General features: G+C 47.5%; 1 protein-coding gene across 3 annotated transcripts in view; it reads right to left on the bottom strand.

Moving 5' to 3' along the window:
* GTF3C2 (general transcription factor IIIC subunit 2) overlaps positions 1-20,829 on the bottom strand; it is a 1,345,710-nt gene that overhangs the window by 1,221,088 nt on the left and 103,793 nt on the right. For all 3 annotated transcript variants that reach the window (XM_069605483.1, XM_069605484.1, XM_069605482.1), the window contains one exon: positions 12,046-12,463. In XM_069605483.1, coding sequence (XP_069461584.1) covers positions 12,046-12,463 — 418 coding nt within the window. The remainder of the gene's footprint in view (positions 1-12,045; positions 12,464-20,829) is intronic.

Here is a 20,829-nt window from a genome sequence, read left to right as displayed (position 1 = left end):
GTACATAAGGATGAGTTTGCCAACAAAATGCCCGCCGAGCTATCCTGGGGCTCGGGTAATGGCTGCGACGGACGGGATGGCTGCTCCACTGGGCCCTCGTCGTCGTTATCTTCGATCACATCAGCGGGAACCGTCCCCTGGGATCGAACCTCTTGTTGAGGCCTTTCACGGTTTCCATCGGATCCTCCTCGGAGGCTGAATCAGAGTCGGTAATGGCCACCGGCCCCCCTCCCTCTTTTTCCCCCCGGGGTCTTCACAGGGGTCTTAACAATGGTCTGGAAAGAGGATTCCCTCTGTGGAGGCAGGGAAACTCTGGGCCCCGAGGCCGCCTCCACTGGCGTAGCCTCTGCCGGCTTCGCCAGGGCCGCTGAGACACCCTCGATAGAGGCCTTTGCCGGGTGGATCAAGGCCCTCACCACCTTAGGTGCGTCCTGGGCCTTCGCTTTGGGGGGGGGGGGGGAAGGGTCATCGCCTCGCTCCTCCGCGGCTCCCTTCGAGATCGACCGGGGCCTCTCCAGAGGCTTACCCGGGTTCTCGGACTTCCTCTTCCCCGAACCAGAGCGCTGGCTCGTGGTTGATCGTGCCGGGGAAGTCGCACCCTGCCTGGCAGCTGAGGAGCCTGACCTTTCGGCGCTCCAGGTGCCCGCGGACTCGCGGTGCTTGGCCTTCTGTTGGGCCCCCGTCGCCGGGACTTCACAGGAATTAGAAGACCGCTCAGACTTTTTCTTCACCTTCTCACCTGCTGTGCCCTTCTCACCTGCTGTGCCCTTCTCCAGCCAGGCGGCGAGGCAGGAACGACGATCTTGCTTGGTCCGTTCCGACAGGTTCTTGCAGAACGCTCAGTCCTTCTCCACGTGCGTCTTGTCCTCACGAAGGCAGTAGAGACATCTTGAATGCTCGTCCTCCTTGAAAACATTTTGCAATCCGCATCCTGGGCAGCTCCTGAACAGCTTGGATCCAGGCGTCAAGCTTCCCTTGTCCTGGGCCATGTCCGTTGAGGTAGGCCACAGATCATCTGGAATCCTCCAAGAAGCTTAACTCGACGAAAACTTCACCCTTGAGGGGCATAGAAGAATTCCGAAACGGGTCCCCGTTATCAGAAGTAGAAACGGTGGAGCTTGAGGCTCGATTAACTGAAAAAATGAGAAAAATCTCCTAAAAAAGCGCAAAAACGCAGTAAAAGCTCGAGAGCTAAACATGAGGACTCCCAACACTTGAACGTGCGGTAAAAATCTGAGGATGGCTGCCAGGGGAGGGGCTTGGGTAGAGGGCAGTATGACCCAGAGATCAGCGATTGGTTACTACTAAGAAAGACAGATCAGAAACGAAACTGATACTGATTTTTTCTTTACCGAGGATTCCCGGCCTGACGGGGAATATTCATGAGCATGTGAATCCATGCCAGACCCCATGCTGGAGAAACCTGATTTTAGTTTTGAAAAGTACCTAGATTTTTATGACCCCACCCTATGCACGTGTACTTTTTCTTGAACTAAATATGGTTACATTGAGGGTGCGCAAATTCAGCAGCGCCTGGGGAAGGACACATTCTAGAGCTTGCCCACTTTGTGGCTGGGAGAGGAAAAAGTAATTCACTTTATGCTGCTTTGTGTTGGACTGAAGGAACCAAGGGTTACATGTTTGAAACATATTTTTGTTTGTGGACACATCCGTACCATCACTGAGGTACTAGGTTATTGCAAATCCTTAATAGATATGAATGCTGTTTAGAACATATCCAAATATATTCATTGGCCATGTACACGTAGATATAAGGTTAAAAAAAACGAATGAGTTTGCTTTGACTTAGCTAGACATGTGTCATCAGGCTAGGCTAAGATGGTAAGAATTTTGCACTATGAATTTTATTTTGAGATTTTTATAAAAGATGGTATAATTGTTTCTAAAACTATTTGTTTTTATCAGGCATTTTTAACAGTTTTACATTGCATATTCTGATGTATTTAATTGCCTAAATATTTAAGTTGAATAAATGTACATTGAATGGAAACAATGGCATGAAGGAGAGCCTAAATGAATGCTCATGTGCTTTATGCTTTTTAGTTGAAGATAACGTATGATCCAAATTGGGACCGGTACTCGCATTGTAATTAGGCTTTTACAGGTATATAGAACCTTGAAAACAGAGCCATGTTGTTGCACACTGTACCAACAAATGGATTCTATGTCAAGAGCGGAGGCGAGCATTATGCTTTTATGCTTAACTTCTTTAATTACTACCTCCCACAGTTCTTGAAAACTTTCAAAATCTTCTCTCCCCCCCCCACCCACAAACTAACAAACCAAACAAACGAAAGAGAGGAACTACTATCCCCCACAGTCCATTACTACCTTGCAATCCTGAGTGCCTCACTCCCTGACCTCCAATCAGGATACACTTCCCAGTGTATGACGTGCTCTACTGTGTCCCTTCCTCTTCTTTTTTTCTGCCCTCTGACAGATATGTACACCTTCCATGATTTCTCTATTTACAACTGTAATAGATCTACCGAACAAATTTGTGGTGTTAGGACAACATGCGCGGTTGTTTATGCGGCTTTAAATCAAGGCTAGAGCAGCACACGCCATGTGGTTAGGTTGATAACTATATAATCATTACCAGCTGTCATCGCAACGCTGACGCGAGGGAAGATTTCCCTGATTATACATTCACCCACGAAGCACTGAGGGAAAGGAGGAAGCTAATCGCCATACTGCGTATTAGTACTGCAAAGCGGAGCAGGAGTCCATAAGTGGCTTTGCTCCCCGTCCCCCGGTCTGTCAATTCTGCATACAGCAACTTTTATTAACGGCATTGCCAGTAGTCGCGTGTGGCTCCCTGGATAGGAGTTGGTGTGCGACGCACACGACGTTCCCCATGCGTGCGGATTGCTGGATCAGAACAGCGAGCACTGTTCATTGCAGGGAGCTCAGGAGGCTTGGAATCTTCCTCGCAGAAAGAAAGGCAGATTTAAAGTTAAAACGAATACTCACTGGTAACACCCTTCATCCCTCACAGCAAGAACAGACAAAAAAAAAAAAAAAAAGGAAATATAAGAGGTCTAGTATAGAGAAAGCAGATCAACCTGCAGAAGTAATCTGCTGGATCCAATGCCCCCTCCACTATAAGGGAGGCCTGCACAATGGCCTTCGACAGAGGGGACTCCAGATGGAGTGAGGAGAGTGAAAAGGAGGTAGAGACGGACCTCACCCAAAGTTTCAAGAGGGTGCTTGGGGATTCCTTAGTGCAGGCTGCGGCACAAGGAGTAAAACCCCTTCAGGACAGGCTGCAGGTCCTGGAAGACATGTTGGGCAACAAAGATCTAGAAAGATACACTGGCAAAACAGAAGAAGATCCGGGTGAGGGCCCCTCCGCAGGTAAACCCAGAGCAAGAGTTCAAAAGGGGAGCAAAACAGCCCGGAATAGAAAGGACTCGTCTACTCCCCCAGACAATGAGATGGGGATTAAAAGAAAGCCTCAAGAGGCGGCTGATGCATTCAATAGGTTAATAGGTTAAAAAATGTGTTTCTTTTCAAATCATCCTACCCAACGTCTTACCCCATACCACCTACCCCAGCAGTGAAAAATACAGGGGAAGCGCAGACATCCACAGACGACGATCGGGATGGAGATGACAAAAACACAAGTACTGATACGCAAACAGATATTCAGACTACCTGCAAGCCTAAATCCAGCAAGGTCGAGGTCCCTCAAGATGAAAATGTCAGCCATGTTCAAACCGGAGACACTTGGGCATCCCAGATCTACAGACTGGCACCCAGAGCGGTGCTGTATATGACGCCGAAGATGCGGATGCCTCGGGAGAATGATATGAGTTTCTGCTTAAAGGCAGAGTGTCCCAGGCTGGAGCTGCCAGGGCAGGTGGCGGAGACCCACGAGCTTGACCGAAAAATGCTCCCCTTTGTGGCAAAAGCAGATAAAGACACCAGGAAAGGCATGGACTGAGCATGGAAGTCCCATTAAGACAAGTTGCTAGACCTAGCCAGCGCCATGGAAAAGATGATGGACCTCGCAGAACGAGCAAGAGATACCGGTGAACCAGTGAACGCTCAAGTTCTAGCAAACTAGGCTCAACGCACAGTGTGCATACTGGGGAACGCAAACTGCGTTATATATCATCCGAAAGACGCAGAATCATGCTGCTAAAGATTGATAAACCAGGAGATCTTGCATCTTACAAGGCAGGAGAAGGAGCCTAGGGGCTTCTCTTTGGCAAAGCCTTTGTTAAATAGATGAAAAAATGTGTAGGCGCTTTTACCTCGCTAGAAAAAAGTACAAGCATCCTTTTGGGAAGTTTGCCACAGGAGTTTTTGTAGGGGCCGCTCTAGCGGCTGCATTAACTCGCAAAGGTGGCCCCAAGGCCTGAGGGAGCAGCACTGGGAATCGAGAGGGCAAGATGCCTTATTTCCTAACAGAGTAAGAGGCTCCAGAGGACGTAGAGGTCGCGGATACAATAGACATTAAGGTGCCTCCTCAGGTGAGAGCTACCCACTGGTGGTGGTGGTGGTTCCCTCTCCCCACTCTCCCCTGCTCGCTCGCTCCCTCCCTCCATCCATCCAGTGGCTGATATTGAGAAAACAAAAAAAGAGAAGATTTTGAAGCTTTCAAAGAGCTGTTGGAGGTAGTAATTAAAGAAGTTAAGCATGAAAGCAAAATACTTGCCTCCGTGTCTTGAATAGAATCAAGACTTCCTATGCTGTAAGCTTGGGTAATCTTTTTTTAGAACAAATGTCCTGTGAACGCACTGGCTAAATGACTATACTTCGTTATATCCCTTTATAGACTCCGTAATATACAGTGAGGGTTTTCTCTGCCTTTTTTTTGTGGTTTTTATTTGTGCTATAGTATCTTCAAATTATAATAGGGTGAAATAATCATAAAATTACAGAATACCTGTATGTCCCCAAATGTAACTTAAATGTTTCATTGAGTTTACTCCAACATGGATGAAAGTTATGAGCATGTATTATTATATCTTTGAATATCCAATAAACAATGTTTTAAAAAAACAATTGATTCTATTATTGGCTGAAGTCACTCCTAATTCGCCCATAAATAACCATTGCAACTTCAGATTTAAGATACAATTTTTCAAAGTAAATATTTGTGGTCACTCAAATTCGTTGCCACTAATCTGTACCCCCTTTTTTCCCGTTCTAAAATGGGTAATGACAAAAAACATAATATAGGTTATATTGTGTGTTCTGGGACAAACCGTGCTATGAACTAGGGATATCCACCTTGTTTTTTGCATTTAACATTGCCTTTACCCATGCATGCAATAATTCCACCCACAACAACACTACATTAGATTTCCGAGAGAAGAGAAACATTTTACATAAACGCATCCGTGCACCTAGCATTAACGTCATGGAGTACTATAACACTGCGAAGAAGAAGTTATTTGGATCAAGTGAACTGTAAATATTGATGACAGACCATTCTTAGTTATGCCCTGACAAAACCACTGCCAATACTTCTAAAGCTTTGAGCGGCAAGATCTGTGACCTTACTGGTAAAGTATTCTTCAAAGCTATTAGGCTTCAAGTGGGACAATTGTTTGCTCCTTGGCAGAATTTTAAGTAACAAATGTAGCAGTCTGTTACCAAACTAGACTTTAACCATACTTCCTGGAGGCCCTATAAAGGTAGTTCACATTTAAGAACTTGGAAAATAGAAGTACAAATTTCCTTCAGCAGTAAGACTGAGGAGACTACCTTTCATGGGCTTTAATCCTGCTCAGACGATTAGGAGACCTAACAAACATGAATATCTTTTGTCCCTTCAGATAGATTTGAGGTCTCCCACAAACGTCCTTCTCTGCTGTTCAGACAAACTAGAAAATAAACTGACCAAACCAGCCAATAACGAAATCCAGAACACCCATTGAGCTATACCAAAAGGCAAATCTACCACTCCATTGGTTCACATTGAGCCATTTTTCAATCTCAATCACTATGGCTACAAAGTTGGCACTACCCAGTGAACATTCTGCAGTCAAATACCCTGACAAGAAGCAGTTTAGTGCATAGACAGAGGCGACATCCCCAAATATTGTGCTTGCTCGGCATCCAGGTGTAAAAGAAGAACAGGTTACTCCTTACCTTGTAACGTTCTTTCGACGGGATGTTCCTCCGACGTATTCCTCATCTTCGATATCTCCTCCCAGCTCTGCTGGCCTCGGAAAATTTTTTCTCTAGAGGGCGCTGCGCGTCGACGTCCTCCGAGTCGATGTCCCTCGACAGCCGCCGTATCGACGTCAACGTCATCATGCCTATAAAGGCCGCGCGCAGCGTCCGTTGCTCACTTCCGTTTTGTAGCCCACAATAATACTTTCTGGACTAGACTAATCACCCTGAAGGAGCGTAAGCTGCAACAACATGGGAAGTAGAACTGCGGGGATGGATGGGAGGGCCGATGAGGAATACGTCGGAGGAACATCCCGTCGAAATAACGTTACAAGGTAAGAAGTAACTTGTTCTTCGAAGGGATTGTGTCCTCCGACGTATTCCTCATCTTAGATAGACTCCCATAGCAGTATTCTATTATTGGAGGAGGGAGTACTGACTTCACGCTGTCTTCTATTGATGAATAGAATGCAGTACAGCCCTTCCAAACCTAGTCTCTTGACTGGAGGAGGAATCCAAATTGTAAAAACATGTAAAGGTATGGACAGACGACCATGTAGCGGCCGCACAGATGTCTTTAACCGGCATGCCTCTTTTGAGGGCCGATGAAGCTGCAATACCTCTGGTCGAATGAGCCCTAAGGTTTTGAGGGGGCTCTTTCCCTGCCAGTTTATAACATTCCAGAATGGCTAGAATGATCCATCTGGAAATGGTCTGCTTAGTTATTGGTAACCCCAGCTTGTGACCTGCGTAACCTACAAACAGCTGGTCTGCCTGTCTTATCCTGGCTAGTCTACTGATGTAAAAACTTAAAGCCCTTCTAGGGTCTAGCCTCTGTAACCTCTCTTCCTCTTTCCCCGGGTGAGGAGGAGGATAGAAAGATGGTAGGGTAATCTTCTGAGTGATATGGAATTCCGAAACCACCTTTGGGAGGAAATTAGGCTTCACTTGCAGGACAACTTTGTCTTTGTGAAATATTGTGTGAGGGGGTTTACAAGAAAGAGCTTGTAATTCGCTCACCCTTCTAGCAGATGTAAGTGCTATTAATAAAACAGTTTTAAGGGTAAGGAATCTTAACGAACAAGAATGGAGTGGTTCGAAAGGTGTGCCCATCAGGAAAGTTAGTACTAAGTTTAAATCCCATAGGGGAACTTGGAATGGTCTTGGGGGATAAACATTGGTTAACCCCTTTAGAAACTGTATTACCAAGGGTAATTTGAAATAGGATGGTTCTTCCGCAGTGCGCTTAAAGATGGATAGCGCTGCGAGATAGCCCTTAACGGTGCCAACTTGAAGGCCTGAATTCGCCAAATATAGAAGGAAGGACAAAACCATTGGTGTACCACATGAAAAAGGGTCGATATTCTGTTCTCTACACCAGCTGCAAAATCTGTTCCAACGGCAGAGGTATAAAGACTTTGTTGCTGGCCTCCTTGCCGAAAGCAACACCTCCATAACATCATCAGGGCGGTCCCAATCCTTGTACCTCAACCTTTCAGAAGCCAAGGTTGAGGGTTTTGATGTCTGGATGGAGAACCTCACCTCCCTTCTGTGAGAGTAGGTTCTCTCTGAGTGGAAGTCGAATGGGAGGGCAGATGGACAAGTCTAGAAGGTCCGGGTACCACGTTCTCCTGGCCCAATCCGGGGCAATTAGGATCATGGTTCTCCGGAATCTTCTCAACCTCCTGATCATTTGAGGAATGACAGGGACCGGTGGGAACGCGTACAGAAGCGGAAACTCCCAGTCCACTATGAACGCGTCTCCCAGAGCTCCTCTCGGGGGAAATTCCCTTGAGCAGAACAGATCGCATTTCCTGTTGACGCTGGTGGCGAACAGATCCACCTGAGGGGTTCCCCAAAGGGCGAAGATCTCTTGAAGGACTTCCTGAGCTAGTTCCCACTCGTGGGAGACTGCTCTGCCTGCTCAGAGCGTCCGCTGTCAAGTTCTTCTCTCCGGCTAGGTGAACTGCCGATAGAGAGATTCCTTCTTTGATTGCCCAAAACCAGAGCTGCATCGCCTCTCTGCACAGGGGTAGTGATCCTACGCCTCCTCTTTTGTTGAGGTAATGCATGGCCACTGTGTTGTCCGTCATTATCAGGACGTCTTTCCCTTGTACAGCTGGCAGGAACGCCTTCAGCGCAAGTCTGATGGCTCTCAGCTCTAACAGGTTGATATGTAGTCTGGACTCCGATGGAGACCAACGACCGCTGATGGTCAAGTCGTTGGCGTGGGCTCCCCACCCCGTGAGTGAGGCATCCGTACCTACTGTTATCTCCGGCCAGGGTTGCCAAAAATGTTCTCCTGACAGGCCCACCACTGAAGGTCTCGAGCCACCCTGTCGGGAACCTGAAGATCTGTCATTCTCCCTGAGAATTGTGACCACTGAGTCCTCAGTTCCCACTGGAGGGATCTCATTCTCAGGCGAGCCTCTGGCACTAGGAAAATGCAGGATGCCATGAGGCCTAGCAACCTCAAAAAGTCGAAGGCTGGGAGACGTTGGGCATTTTGAAACTTGGTAACCATCTGTAGAATATCTTGAGCCCTCACCTCTGGTGGCGAGGCTTTTCCCAGGGAAGTGTCCAGGATCGCTCCTATGAACTGGAGTCTCTGCGATGGTATCATTTGTGACTTCTTTAAATTGAGGGAGAAGCCCAGTCTGTGAAGGGAGTGGCACACGTGATTTAGCTGGATCTGAGCTTGTTCCGAAGAGACAGCCCTGATCAACCAATCGTCCAGGTAGGGGTAGACATGAATCCCTTCCCTCCTTAGACTTGCCGCCACTACCGACATTAACTTGGTGAAGACCCTCGGGGCGGAGGTCAGCCCAAATGGCAGCACTCGAAATTGATAGTGAGAGTTGCCAATTGCGAACCTCAGGTATTTCCTGTGTTTGAGATGGATAGGCACATGGAAATAAGCGTCCTGAAGGTCCAGAGATACCAACCAGTCCTGGAACTGAAGGGCCTGGAGGATCTGAGAAAGAGTGACCATCTTGAATTTGTCTTTTCTGAGGAATTTGTTCAATTCTCGCAAGTCCAAGATGGGTCTCAGTCCTCCATCTTTCTTTGGAATGAGAAAGTAAGGGGAGTACCAGCCCTTGTTCCTCTCCGCTACAGGTACCGGTTCTATGGCACCTTTCTCTAGCAGGTCCACAATTTCCTGCAAGAGGAGCGGATCTGGAGCTTTCTGAGAGCTGGTCCCCGCTGGATGACTCTGAGGTATGCGTAGGAGAGGCAGGCAGTAACCTTGGGCAACTGTTTCCAATGCCCAAGCATCTGACGTGATAGCCTGCCATTCCGCCAGATGTTGAGTCAACCAGCCTCCTACAGGTGTCCTGTGAGGGAAGTCCTCAGAGTGGTTTTTGGGCGGCTGATGCAGATGGTAAAGAGGCACCTGCTGTTGCTGCGGCCTTTGAATATCTACCCCGTCCACCTCGGGTAGTTCTTCTTTGTCCCCTTTGAGCCGGTCGTCCTCTACCTCTTCCGAATGCAGAGTAGAAGCGAAAGGACTTGCCTCTCGCAGAGGTTCCTGTGGGACGAAAAGGTGTCTGACGGATTGCAGCTCCTAGGGATTTTGCTGCTGCTTTTGAAGTTTGCAGTTTTTCTAAACTGTCATCCGCCTTTTTCCCCAAACAAAGAAGAGCCATCGAATGGCATGTTCAAGAGTCTGGCTTGCACATCTGGGGCAAAACCAGACTTTCTCAACCAAGCAAATCTCCTGGTTGTTGTACTTGCCGCCATTGCTCTGCTGATACTGTCAGCCGAATCAATGCCCGTCTGGAGGGATTCGCACATAGCGTCTTTACCGTCCTGTATGATATTCAGGAACGCCTCCCTTTCTTCTCCCTCCGGGATGCAGTCAGCTGCTGTAGAAGCACACTCCCAAAGTGTATGGCTGAATCTAGCAAGGGTGCAAGTAGCATTCACAGATTTTAAAGCCATGCTACATGCCGAAAAAACTTTCTTTGCCATAGCATCATATTTTTTATCGTCCCTGTCCTGTGGGACGGTAGGATAAGCCGTCTTGACATCGGTAGAAGATGCTGCCTGTACCACCAGACTTTCTGGGGATGGGTGTTTTGACAAAAAACTCCGGGTCTGTAGAGGATACCCTGTATTTTGTAGAAAGTCTTATTTACTGCCGGGACGACATCTGGGGTTTCCCAGTTTGTCATAATCTTCCTCTGAAGAGCTTTATGGAAAGGCACCACAGGATCCTCCTGTGGGCCTTTATCAAGAATATCCGTGAGGTCATCTTGTTGGAAAGATTGTGAAGGTGCAGACCACCCCATAAACTCTGTGATCCTGGCCATTAAGGCTCTATAGGGGGTTTCAGCATGCTCCCCCGGGTCTGGCCTAGCAAACTCCACCTCAGGGGAAGTGTCTAACCCACTTGCCTCATGTAAGGAATCATGAAGATCCTTTAACCTGCGTTCTTCAGAGGAAAATTCCTCTCTAATTGGGGTTACAGGTCCCTGCAACTCAAATGTGTCTTCCTGTTCAGACAATTCACCCTCTTCCAAAATTGAGGACATAGTTCTCAATTGTTCTGAACTCATAAAGGGAGTAAATCCCATTTCCAAGGCAGAGGGTGCCGAACTTGTCATTATCGGCCTCAAAAATGTCGATGTCGTCGAAGGCTTCGAGCGTGGCGTCGAAAACAAAGGCGGAGGCCTCGATGACCTCGACAGAATTGGGATTCTACTCGACAGTCTCGAAGCCATCGTCATCGAGGACCTGGGGATAGTCACTGGGTGTGTCGTGACCGTGACTTTTCTTGGCGTCGACGCCGGTGTCGAAGCTGCCGTCGAGTCGACAGACCCGTGTGTCGAAGGTCCCTTCGACAACGGCGTCGAAGACACCGACCTCGGCGTCGACGGAACCCTCGTCAACGGCGTCGACGGAACCTTCGAGGAAGGTTTGGAGGTCATAGTCCTACTCGAGGGTTCGAGACGCGCTCGAGAGGTTTCCTTCGCCGGGTACTGCGACTCACGGCGTTTTTGACCTTCGGGTCTTTCGACCAGAGCATCGCTCTCGGCAGTCTTCGAGGGGGTCGAGGCCGCTTTCTCGAAGACGCTCATCATATTTTTGCGGAATTCCTCCCATTCAGCCCGGGAACTATGTTTCGTGGGGCAAGGGATTCTTTTTGGCGAAACAGAGGAAGAGGAAGACGGAGAAGGGGATCTTCGATGTCTCCTCTTCGAGTGCTTCGATCTCGAGGAGTGATGGGACCCACTCCGAGACCTGGAGCGCGAATGGTGACGAGGAGACGAGTGTCTCGACTTCGTCGACGAAGAAGAAGCTTTAAAAGTCTTACCTTTCTCCAGCTTCCCCCTACGCTCCTTCAGGGCCTTAGCTGTCATGGACATACAGTCCTCGCACTCCGAACAATGGTGTTCAGCTCCCAAACACCACAGACAAACTCTGTGAGGGTCAGTCAGTGACATCTTTTTTCCACAATCTCTGCATTTTTTGAAGCCGGATCGAGGAGTTGTCGGTTCCGACGAGGAAGCCATCGAGTACGGATCGAATAACTCGAGGTAAATAGGATTAATCTTGACAAGAACTGAGCAACGGTATTCCGAGGCACTGAGTAAGCGCGGAAAAACGGAACTGAGCAACGGACGCTGCGCGCGGCCTTTATAGGCAGGATGACGTCGATACGGCGGCTGTCGAGGGACATCGACTCGGAGGACGTCGACGCGCAGCGCCCTCTAGAGAAAAAATTTTCCGAGGCCAGCAGAGCTGGAAGGAGATATCTAAGATGAGGAATAAGTCAGAGGACACAATCCCTTCGAAGGAAGATTACAAGTACACATTTAAGGGGTGGAGAAACAGTATTAATGAAACTTTTTTTTAAGCCAATGTGAAAGAATATTTTAAAGCTTTACTCACGCTTTAGCAGCTCTTCTTTTAGGGCGGCCCCCTGGTGTCATCTCTAGAACATCCGGCTCTTCCAGGATTTTACTGATGTAGGCTGGCTTTGGTGTCTCAGAATCCAAACCCTGAGCGAGCCGAATCATCATCAACTCTGCTTTGGACTTTCGCCCACGTTTCTTGTAAACCTTTACTGGTGGCGGCGTCACTGGGTCAATGCCATCAGAGCAAAGCTCACCTTTTTTTGACTCTTCAGATACCCCATCCTGTGACAAAGGTGGGTGAGCATCAGGTGGAGCGATGTCTAAAGACATGTTTGAAAAGGTTGAGAGGACAGTCTTTTGGGTATCTTTCTTTTTCGGTTTAACCACCCCTAATTCAACATCTGGATCAGTTAAAGCTTCCAAGGGCAAGGTAATATCTTCAGAATTTGCACCTTTTGAGAGAAAAGGAAAATGATTGCATCAATGTATGCAAAGAGTCAGTTATACACATTGCTGTGGACAAAGGACACACAAAAATACAATGCACCAGCATCCCCTTGACAAGTTAGAAATGGGTTACCTCACAGCTGCTTGTTTACATAAAACATGGCAGAGGTATTCTGTGAGAACCACAAACCACCTGCCCTAGGCTGGAGCCAGAAACTCTTTCAATAGCAAGAAGAAAGCCTTCAGCTTCGACGACAGGAATGTCCTGAGACTAGTCTGGAAACAACACATTTTAGATCTGATGGAGCCTCAGGGTGGCATCAAAAAGTGCTTCTACATGTTCACGGGCACGCACAATACCGACTTCAGAGATAGGAAGACACCCCACCCTTACCAAAACCATGCAGAGTTTATCCAAAATGACAGATCTCAAGGACTTCTGGGAGATCTGAATATTTTGGGATTTTGGTCGGGGTAAGAAAGGCATTACCAGGATCTACACGGGAATCGACATAAAACCACCTGCTTATAAATAACTACATACCTTCACTCTAGGATTTTTCATTACTTAGAGAATCTGTACAGGATATATCCACGTCCTCATACATCACAAAACAAAACCAGTGATGTACGTGCTACTGGGTGCTATTCAGTTTAACAAGCAGGGAAGCAGGAATTCAAGGCAAATGGATAACTATGATAAGCATTTGTTAAATGAATCACAAAATCATACAAAAAAGCAGATGCTTCAAGCTAGAGTTGATGAAGAATAATGTTGTTGCCAATTGAAAAAGCCATGGACTTTAAAAGAATAAAGGATATTGTGGTTGTCAAATATAGGTGACGGATAAGGGAGCATGCTTCAACACATCCTTATTTAAAATTAAAGAAAACATTCTCTATGATGATTTGCCTACTCTAAAAAAAAAAAAAGCTGTGCTGGTCAGGATGTCGGACAAAAAGACAGCCTTATGTCAAAACCTATGCCACCCTAATATCTGTCGTACCCCTAAAAAACGAAAGTCAATCCAAGTTGTGACTTACAATAGGGTGGTTTCTCCCTCTGGGTTCATTTGATGGTGGCTGGTTTTCTGACCCACATCAAAGAGTTTTCAAAGGCTCTCCCAGTCCCTGTTTCAGTGGTTCAAATGAACAAACAGTCTCCTCCAGCTGTCGCCTAGTGGCTACGGTGGACAAATAATAGCAAAAAAAAAAGTCAATGTCTCTTACTCCTCTTAACAAAACACAGCTTTATCAGTTAGTCCAAACAGTTCTTGTTGTATCCCCTTTTCTCAGGGATATATTGAACCTAATGAGGTCCTCTGATGTGTGCCTCTTGTTCTTTACCAAACACCACTTTCTCCTTGCTCCTATTCGGATATTCCTGCTTTATGTGGGAAAGGGGCCTGCTCAGGCCGACTTAAGCTCGGTCTGAGGTCGTAGTTTCTTAAAACCCCTCCAAGATTCTTCGGATTATTGGCCCCAGGTGGCCTACTGGCCTGCTTGGCCTTGCTGTGGTTGCGGTCGCTCTCGCAGCTTCTCTTAGCCCCACTCTGGGGTTTTCTGGCCATCTGCCCATTGCTGGCTACGGGCCTGCTTGGCCCTGCTTTGGTTATGTTCTCTCTGGCGGTTTCAATTACCACCACATGGGGTCTTCTGAAGGTCAGCCCCGTCTGGGTTAGGGCCCGTTTCACCGCCCTACACCCACTTTCCGTATGACAGTGAGTACCTGTACTCCAGCGGCGTGCTTCGGATATGGAGGCGGCCTCCCGGCTGTGCACAGACCCACTTTCTCGTCCTGGCTCCAAACGGCACATTTGCTGCTTAGCTTCAGTTCTTTCCTCCCATCTAGGAGGAGCAGGTTGTGGGTACTACTTCCATTTCCGGTAGTGGTTTCCTCTCCCGGCAGTCCCAGGCATGGTGGGATCTCCACTGCAGGTTGCAACTGAGTGGCTCTCCCGCTCAGCTCCGGGGGCAGAGCTTTCTCTATTGCGTGGGCACGCAAGCCGGCATCTCTCACACCGTAGCTGAGCACCCCTTCTCTCAGGGTACAGATGTATTTTAGACCCTCCGTGGAGTGTAGGAAGCCATCCCATTGGTTCTGTGTTTTACCATGAGGCTTTTATTGAGGACAGTCAGTTCAAACCACCGGCCTTGACGCGGCCCTGCACATAGGTACCCTGTTAAATTCCAATTATACCCAATGAATGCTTCAGACTTTGCAGTGAGTTGAGGTGAAAAGGAAAACCTAAGTTTGCTGTCCCTGTTCCCAGAGGGCCGGTAGGGGTCACCCCCATTGGGTTCCCGCTTGCCCTGTCGCCTAGGGAGGATATTGCATAACAGGCTCACCAAGTCACAAGGGGGAGGGGGGGTGCCTCCCTTTTGGGGAAAATGGACGAAATCCCTGGATTCGTCACATAATGCAACTCTTAAAGGGTGGAGTTGGAGGAGAGTAGTAGGAGGTACAGACAGGAGAAGGGAGAGGAGATTGTGAGCCTGAGACTACAGAGTAAATTCACCAGCATATATGAAGGCACATTCCCTATTGACCACGAATCACTATATAGAGTATGGAAAGTCTTAGGAAGTGTCTGTGGGTATCTAGTTAGAGAATGTACCTTGCCTTTATGTCTTCCTAGTGTGTATAATGCAGCGATTAGACAGTAGAAGTTAACAATCTAATAACCCAATAAAGAGAGCGAGAAAGAGAAAGAGAGAGATGAGCAAATGTTATTTTAAAAATGAAATGGTTACAGAAAATAGAATCTGAGGCAGAATCTTTACCTCTCTGTCTGTTCAGATGTGGAATAACAGAGTCTCGATATCCAAAAACCCCACTAAACAGTTTACAATTACGTAAGCGGTTATAAAGCATGTTTTTTCAAATATATACTGCCTGTCCTGGTTAACTTTGCCATTCCCACTTACCCAATGCAGACGAAACTGAGAATCAAGCTGTAAGAGAAGAAGCCAAAAGCAGAGCCTGAGGAGAAAGCTAAAAAGCAAGGGACCTTTTGTAGGCCAACACTTGGAACATTTGTTTTGTACAATAGGGACCAGCCATGGCTAAGGACTTATTAATTATAGTTTTTGGACTGTGTTGGCCACATCATTTGGACATTATTTTATAGATATGAGAGTCTCTGGAGGGACAGGGGCTTATAAGCTTAACTTGTTTTGATGATGTGGACTTGATCCACAGGTGGTGGACGACACTGGAAGAATACTCACTTCATGTTGTTCCTTTTCTGACAGTTTAGATTTAGATGTCCCCTTTCAGTTGTGTAATGCAAACGTCTTTAACTAAGGGTTCTTTTGATTCCACTGTGGTACTCACTAGCCTATTACTCAAAGTGGAACTAACCTATTGCAAGGCCTACAGCTCCAGATGCATCCTACTGTTGCACCTACTAGCCTGTTTGTTTAAACCTGAACAAGCTTACTGCAGGTTTTATTGGCCCAGCTGCACTCAATTTGGTAACCCGTTGCTGCATAGTGTTAACAGCCTTATCTGGGGCACACCTGCTCCTACGGTTGTACTCACTAGCATACTGCAGCACCCAAACCAGCCTATGGTGATGCCTCACTAGCCCAGTAACATCCTATTGGTAGCCCACTGCTGTACCTGCTATTGCACTGTTCTACTGTACTACTTTATGTATCTAAACCATTACTCTGAACCTGAACTCTTTACTAGCACTAGTTTTTATCTGAACTAGTCCACTACTATGGTCTTCCAGTTACATCCTGTCTAGCTTATTGCTGGACACATGAGGTTATTGCTTGCACCTGAACTAGCCTACTGTTGTGCTTACCAGCCGTATTGCACCTTCTCCAGCCCACTGCTGCACTCGCTTACTGAGGTGCCCCTACCCTTTAGTTGCATTCAGACTACTGTGCATTGCCGAGATAGCCCACCATTGCGTTTATTGGTCCAATTGTACCACAAACACACCAAGAGCAATATGTACAACACATGTCTACACCTACTCTTAATGCCTGCTCTACTGGCACTAAGACATCGGACCAGTGCAGTAGGATACAAGGACACCATGCCACCCCTCCCAACCGGAGAAAACTTCAATATACGCACAATGGGAACCATTCCCACTACCTCCCCACCCCCAGTTGAACAGTAACGTTTAACATAGTATATCAACGAGATCCCCCATAAGGACAACGTTAGACACCAAACCTTGCCCATATTACCCAGCGCTGATGGCATAGTTGTAAGGGAGGTATACAAAATGGGCGCCGTAGTCTTGGCGGGAGCAGCCACCATTTTGTCAACACCTGAGGACCTGAGAACTGCGACAGGTGTAGGAGTGAGACAGGGGTCTCCACAGATGGGTCAGGGGTCTTCATTTTAGCCTTGGCACAAGGAACCTCGGCCAAGCCGGTAATGCGTGGCCTAGAATGTTTCTGAGACATGCCATCAGCCAGAATAGCCTTGAATGGAAGGACCTCAGCAACGCCGGTAACAAGAGGAATTCCGGTCAGAGACCTCATTCCATGCCCCCTCAACAAAACTGGCGTCACCGCTTGAGCGAGAGCGATGAGTATACCTCACCGACAAGACCTTAACAGGCTGCTCAGAACTGTCATGACACCTTAGCCTCCAAACGAGGGGCATCAGACCCGAGCCCGGTAAAAGCCCCTTCACGAAGGGCCTCAAACTTTAGTTCGGTACAGAAAACCTCAACTGAGGCCTCAGGGCGTACCCCGGTGTCCTTACGGGAAGCTCCAGTCAAGGAAACCTCGAAGCAAGCTTCGGTACCCGCCGCCTCAGTAGAACTGGGCCCACAAACAGCCCCCACAGGAGGGGCCTCGGATTGTAATCCGTTGTGAATAGGCCCCTTACGGAGACCCGCAGAGAAAACTACAGTACACTTTTTAGGCCTAAAAAGGCACCTCAGGGCAAGCCCCGGTAAAAGAGCTTTTGACACTCCTCCCGGACCGGGAAGACCCCGGGAAGGAGTCCCCCGGCCAGGGTGCTCTAAAAAGTAAAGAACTCAACGGGCATTTCTTCTTATCGTCGATGAAAACTTGAAAGGGCGTAGGGGGGAGTGCACTGAAACACCTCCTCCCACCGCTCTAAACGACGTTGAAGCGCCCGGACCGAAAGGGAATCGCAGTAAAAGCACGAGTCCCACCGGTGGTCCGGACCCAAACACTCTAAACAAAGAGGATGGGGATCCGCCCTAGCGAAGCGTCGGTCACAAGATGAACAATTAGGAAAATCTAACTGAAAAGGCATATACGGAATACGACACGACCGCTAAACCGGAGCAGGAGAGAAGGACACTGGAAGGAAAAAATCTTCCAAAGATGCAAGTGCATCCAGTCATGATCGAGCGGAGAAAAGGACTGATGGGCGATGCGCTGGGCAGAGCTAAGCAGGGCAGGGTTACGGCTGCGTGCGGTATCCCGCGCAAAAAGAGAAGGACACATTTTTGAAAAATGTGATGCTTTTTACAAAGTGCTCCGGTCCCGTCCCACAGGACGCAGGAATGTTCCATAAGCATGAAGGAAAGGGGACGGGACGTAGTACGACTATAAGAGATGTGTTTTTTATAATATGCGCCGAGAGAAATCGAGCAAACGTCCTTTGATGTCCGTTGTAACTCCCTGTTTTAGATCATTGCAAATAAAAAAAGACCAAGTTTTGCCAACTTCCCGAGTCCATTTGATTCTTGATGTTTGAGTAAATTCTGCATCCCCATCTATCTCTCTATCTCCACATATTGCTACCTCGTCTTAAAGGGCGCTAGGTGTATGGGTTCACGTGGTAGCAGAGAGAGTATGCTTTAAGACCCATCGACCAAGTAGGCTTTTAAGTGACTTTGAAATATCTCTTCCATTTAGCTGGAGGACCGTGAGGCTTCCTGTGGATAGCGGCCAAAACCAAGTTCTTACAAGACAAACGAAGCAGGTGGGACGGGTCCCTCTTTCACGGAATTCCCCTCCCGATTTCTACAGACAGCTGAGCGGACCAAAGGCTAAGGTGGCCGGTTTAGGAGGAGACAATCCAGACGGTCAGGAGCTGAAACACGAATGGTGAGTAGATTGAGACAGGTGGCAAAAATAATTGTGTTAAATGGGGAAGGTGATAATGGGGAAAGAGTAACGGGAGGATGGTTGGGTATTTGAGTTAATGACGAGGAGCGTCAAGTAGAAGTATTTGGTTGTGAGACGAGGAGCTTCACAGATAAGCCCAGAAAACCTGCGTTCAGGAACATTTAGGAGAAGTTATTTCAGAATCCAAGTGAATACATAGGCTACGAACAGATAGATCTGTTAAAGGAAATATCTAACACTCCGATCGGAGTCATTATTAGGGGCGAGAATAGCCATGAGGAGCATTGGCAAGGATATGTGTGGGGCCGGCCAGTCTGTCGGTTTGTATAATGTATGTGTTATATGTGTTAAGGAAGTGATGAAATGTTAAGGAGCGACAACTAATAGACTGTGGTAAAAGGCTGAGAGTAGATTATTTATTTAGTTGATAAAGATATTGATTGTATAGGTAGATTGAATAGGTGAGACAGAGGTTAGGAGCTGCGAAGATTGGTGCACGCTCATATTGTATTATTTTTCTGAAAAGTATTTTCTGTGTAAAATACGTTAAGTATTGACAGTCGAGTGTGACTAGTCATGATGGAAGATGTTACCTGTGCAAACAGCTGCCAAAACACACACCGAAGCTTAAGCAGTATAGTGCAGAATGGGTTAAGGGCACGGCAGATAAAAATGTTCATGCCATGGCCACAGGGGGGAGGGGGGGGAATCACTGTCAAAACCAGCTTTACACATGACCACATACATGCACACAGCATTAAAAATAATTAGACAAAAGGTTAGCTAGCTTAGAGCTTTGGAAAAAGTTTGTTTGTTTTATTTGTATGGCGCTCCAAACCCAAGGTAGAAGGGCACTTAAGAATTTGGTTACAACGTTGACTTATGTTGCATACTTCGTACAAGTTTATAATATATACATATATATATATACAGTGATCAATATACAGAGTATATGCAGTACGTACAATATACAATTTTCAGTATAAATACAGTGTCTAAGCCAGTTACCGCACGGGTCTGGTGTTAATGACGTTATTCTTTGTTTAGCAGCCAGCTGATGACCTGCTTCCTAAAGATCTGGAAGGATTCGACAGTTTTGATGTTAAGCGGTAGGGAGTTCCAGAGTTGGGGGGCAAGCACTGTGAAGCTTACCCCTCCAGCTCTTTTTAGGTGGAACCTGGGCACTAATAAGCAAAGAGTGTTGGAGGATCTGGTGGATCTGGTGGCAGGTTTCAGGGTGAATTTATTAGCTAGATATGGTGGTGCTAGGTGATTGAGGGATTTGTACGTAGGCACAATTGTTGTAGGCAGATGGTTTTTAGATCAATTTTTTGGCGTATGGATAGCCATTTGCAGGCTTTCCTAGTAGCAGAGATATGCTCTTGTCTGGGAATGTTGAGGGCTGCGCGCAAGGCGTTATTTTGTATTACCTGCAGCTTGTTGAGTACGGATTGATTAGCACCTAGGTACAGGCTGTTACAGTAATCCAGTTTAGATTGTATTAGGGCCCTGGCAAGGGTGAGGCAGCATGTGCATCATTAGAGTCTTGGTAGCCGAGATTGAAGTCTCCGAGGATCATGATTTGTGCTGATGGTTTGGAATTTTCGGTGATGAGGGATGCGATGTCTTCTTCAAAGGTCCCAGGGGGGCCTGGGGGTCTATATATGAGGTGGATGGTGATCGTGGTTGTGGGGGAGGTTTGTAGTTTGGCTGTGAGTCACTCGCTGGGTGTGAGTGCGACTGTCGGTTGGTCTAAGGCCTAGGGCGGATTTGGAAATGATCGCTACACCTCCACCTCTGGCGTTTGATCTGTCCGCTCTGAGGATAGAGTATTTGTCTGGGATGGCTAGCGATAAATGGGGTCCGGACGCCTCATGAAGCCAAGTTTCTGTTAGGGCTAGAAAGTCCAGGTCGTTGGTAAGGATAATGTCTGCAATTTCTGTGGGGTGGGCAGCCAGGGATCTGACGTTGAGTAGGGCGCCTTTTAGTGGGGGAGGTGTGGGCTTGTTCGGTGCAATGTGCTTTGTATTAGTTTTGGTGTAAGGTTTGGAGTTGGGTTTTGAAATTGTGGTGGGGAGCCTGGAGCCTAATCTGTCATTGCGGGCTGTGAAGTTGGGAGTAAGGGATGGGGTGGTTGGCCCGGGCGGCTTAAAGCGGGCGGGAGGTTTGGTGGTCAGTATGATTTGGTTAGACTTAGCAATGGGACTGGGGTGGCTGTTGGTAAGTAGGCCATGGATGACAGTGGAGGTGAGAGGGTGGTGGTAAGTGGGGGGGAAGGGGGATGCAGAGGGTA

The sequence above is a fragment of the Ambystoma mexicanum genome, chromosome 4p (genome assembly GCF_040938575.1).
Source record: "Ambystoma mexicanum isolate Mex_15411 chromosome 4p, UKY_AmexF1_1, whole genome shotgun sequence".
Taxonomy (NCBI): domain Eukaryota; kingdom Metazoa; phylum Chordata; class Amphibia; order Caudata; family Ambystomatidae; genus Ambystoma; species Ambystoma mexicanum.
Note: the sequence above shows the minus strand (reverse complement) of the source record. Positions and strands in the feature narration are given on the sequence as shown.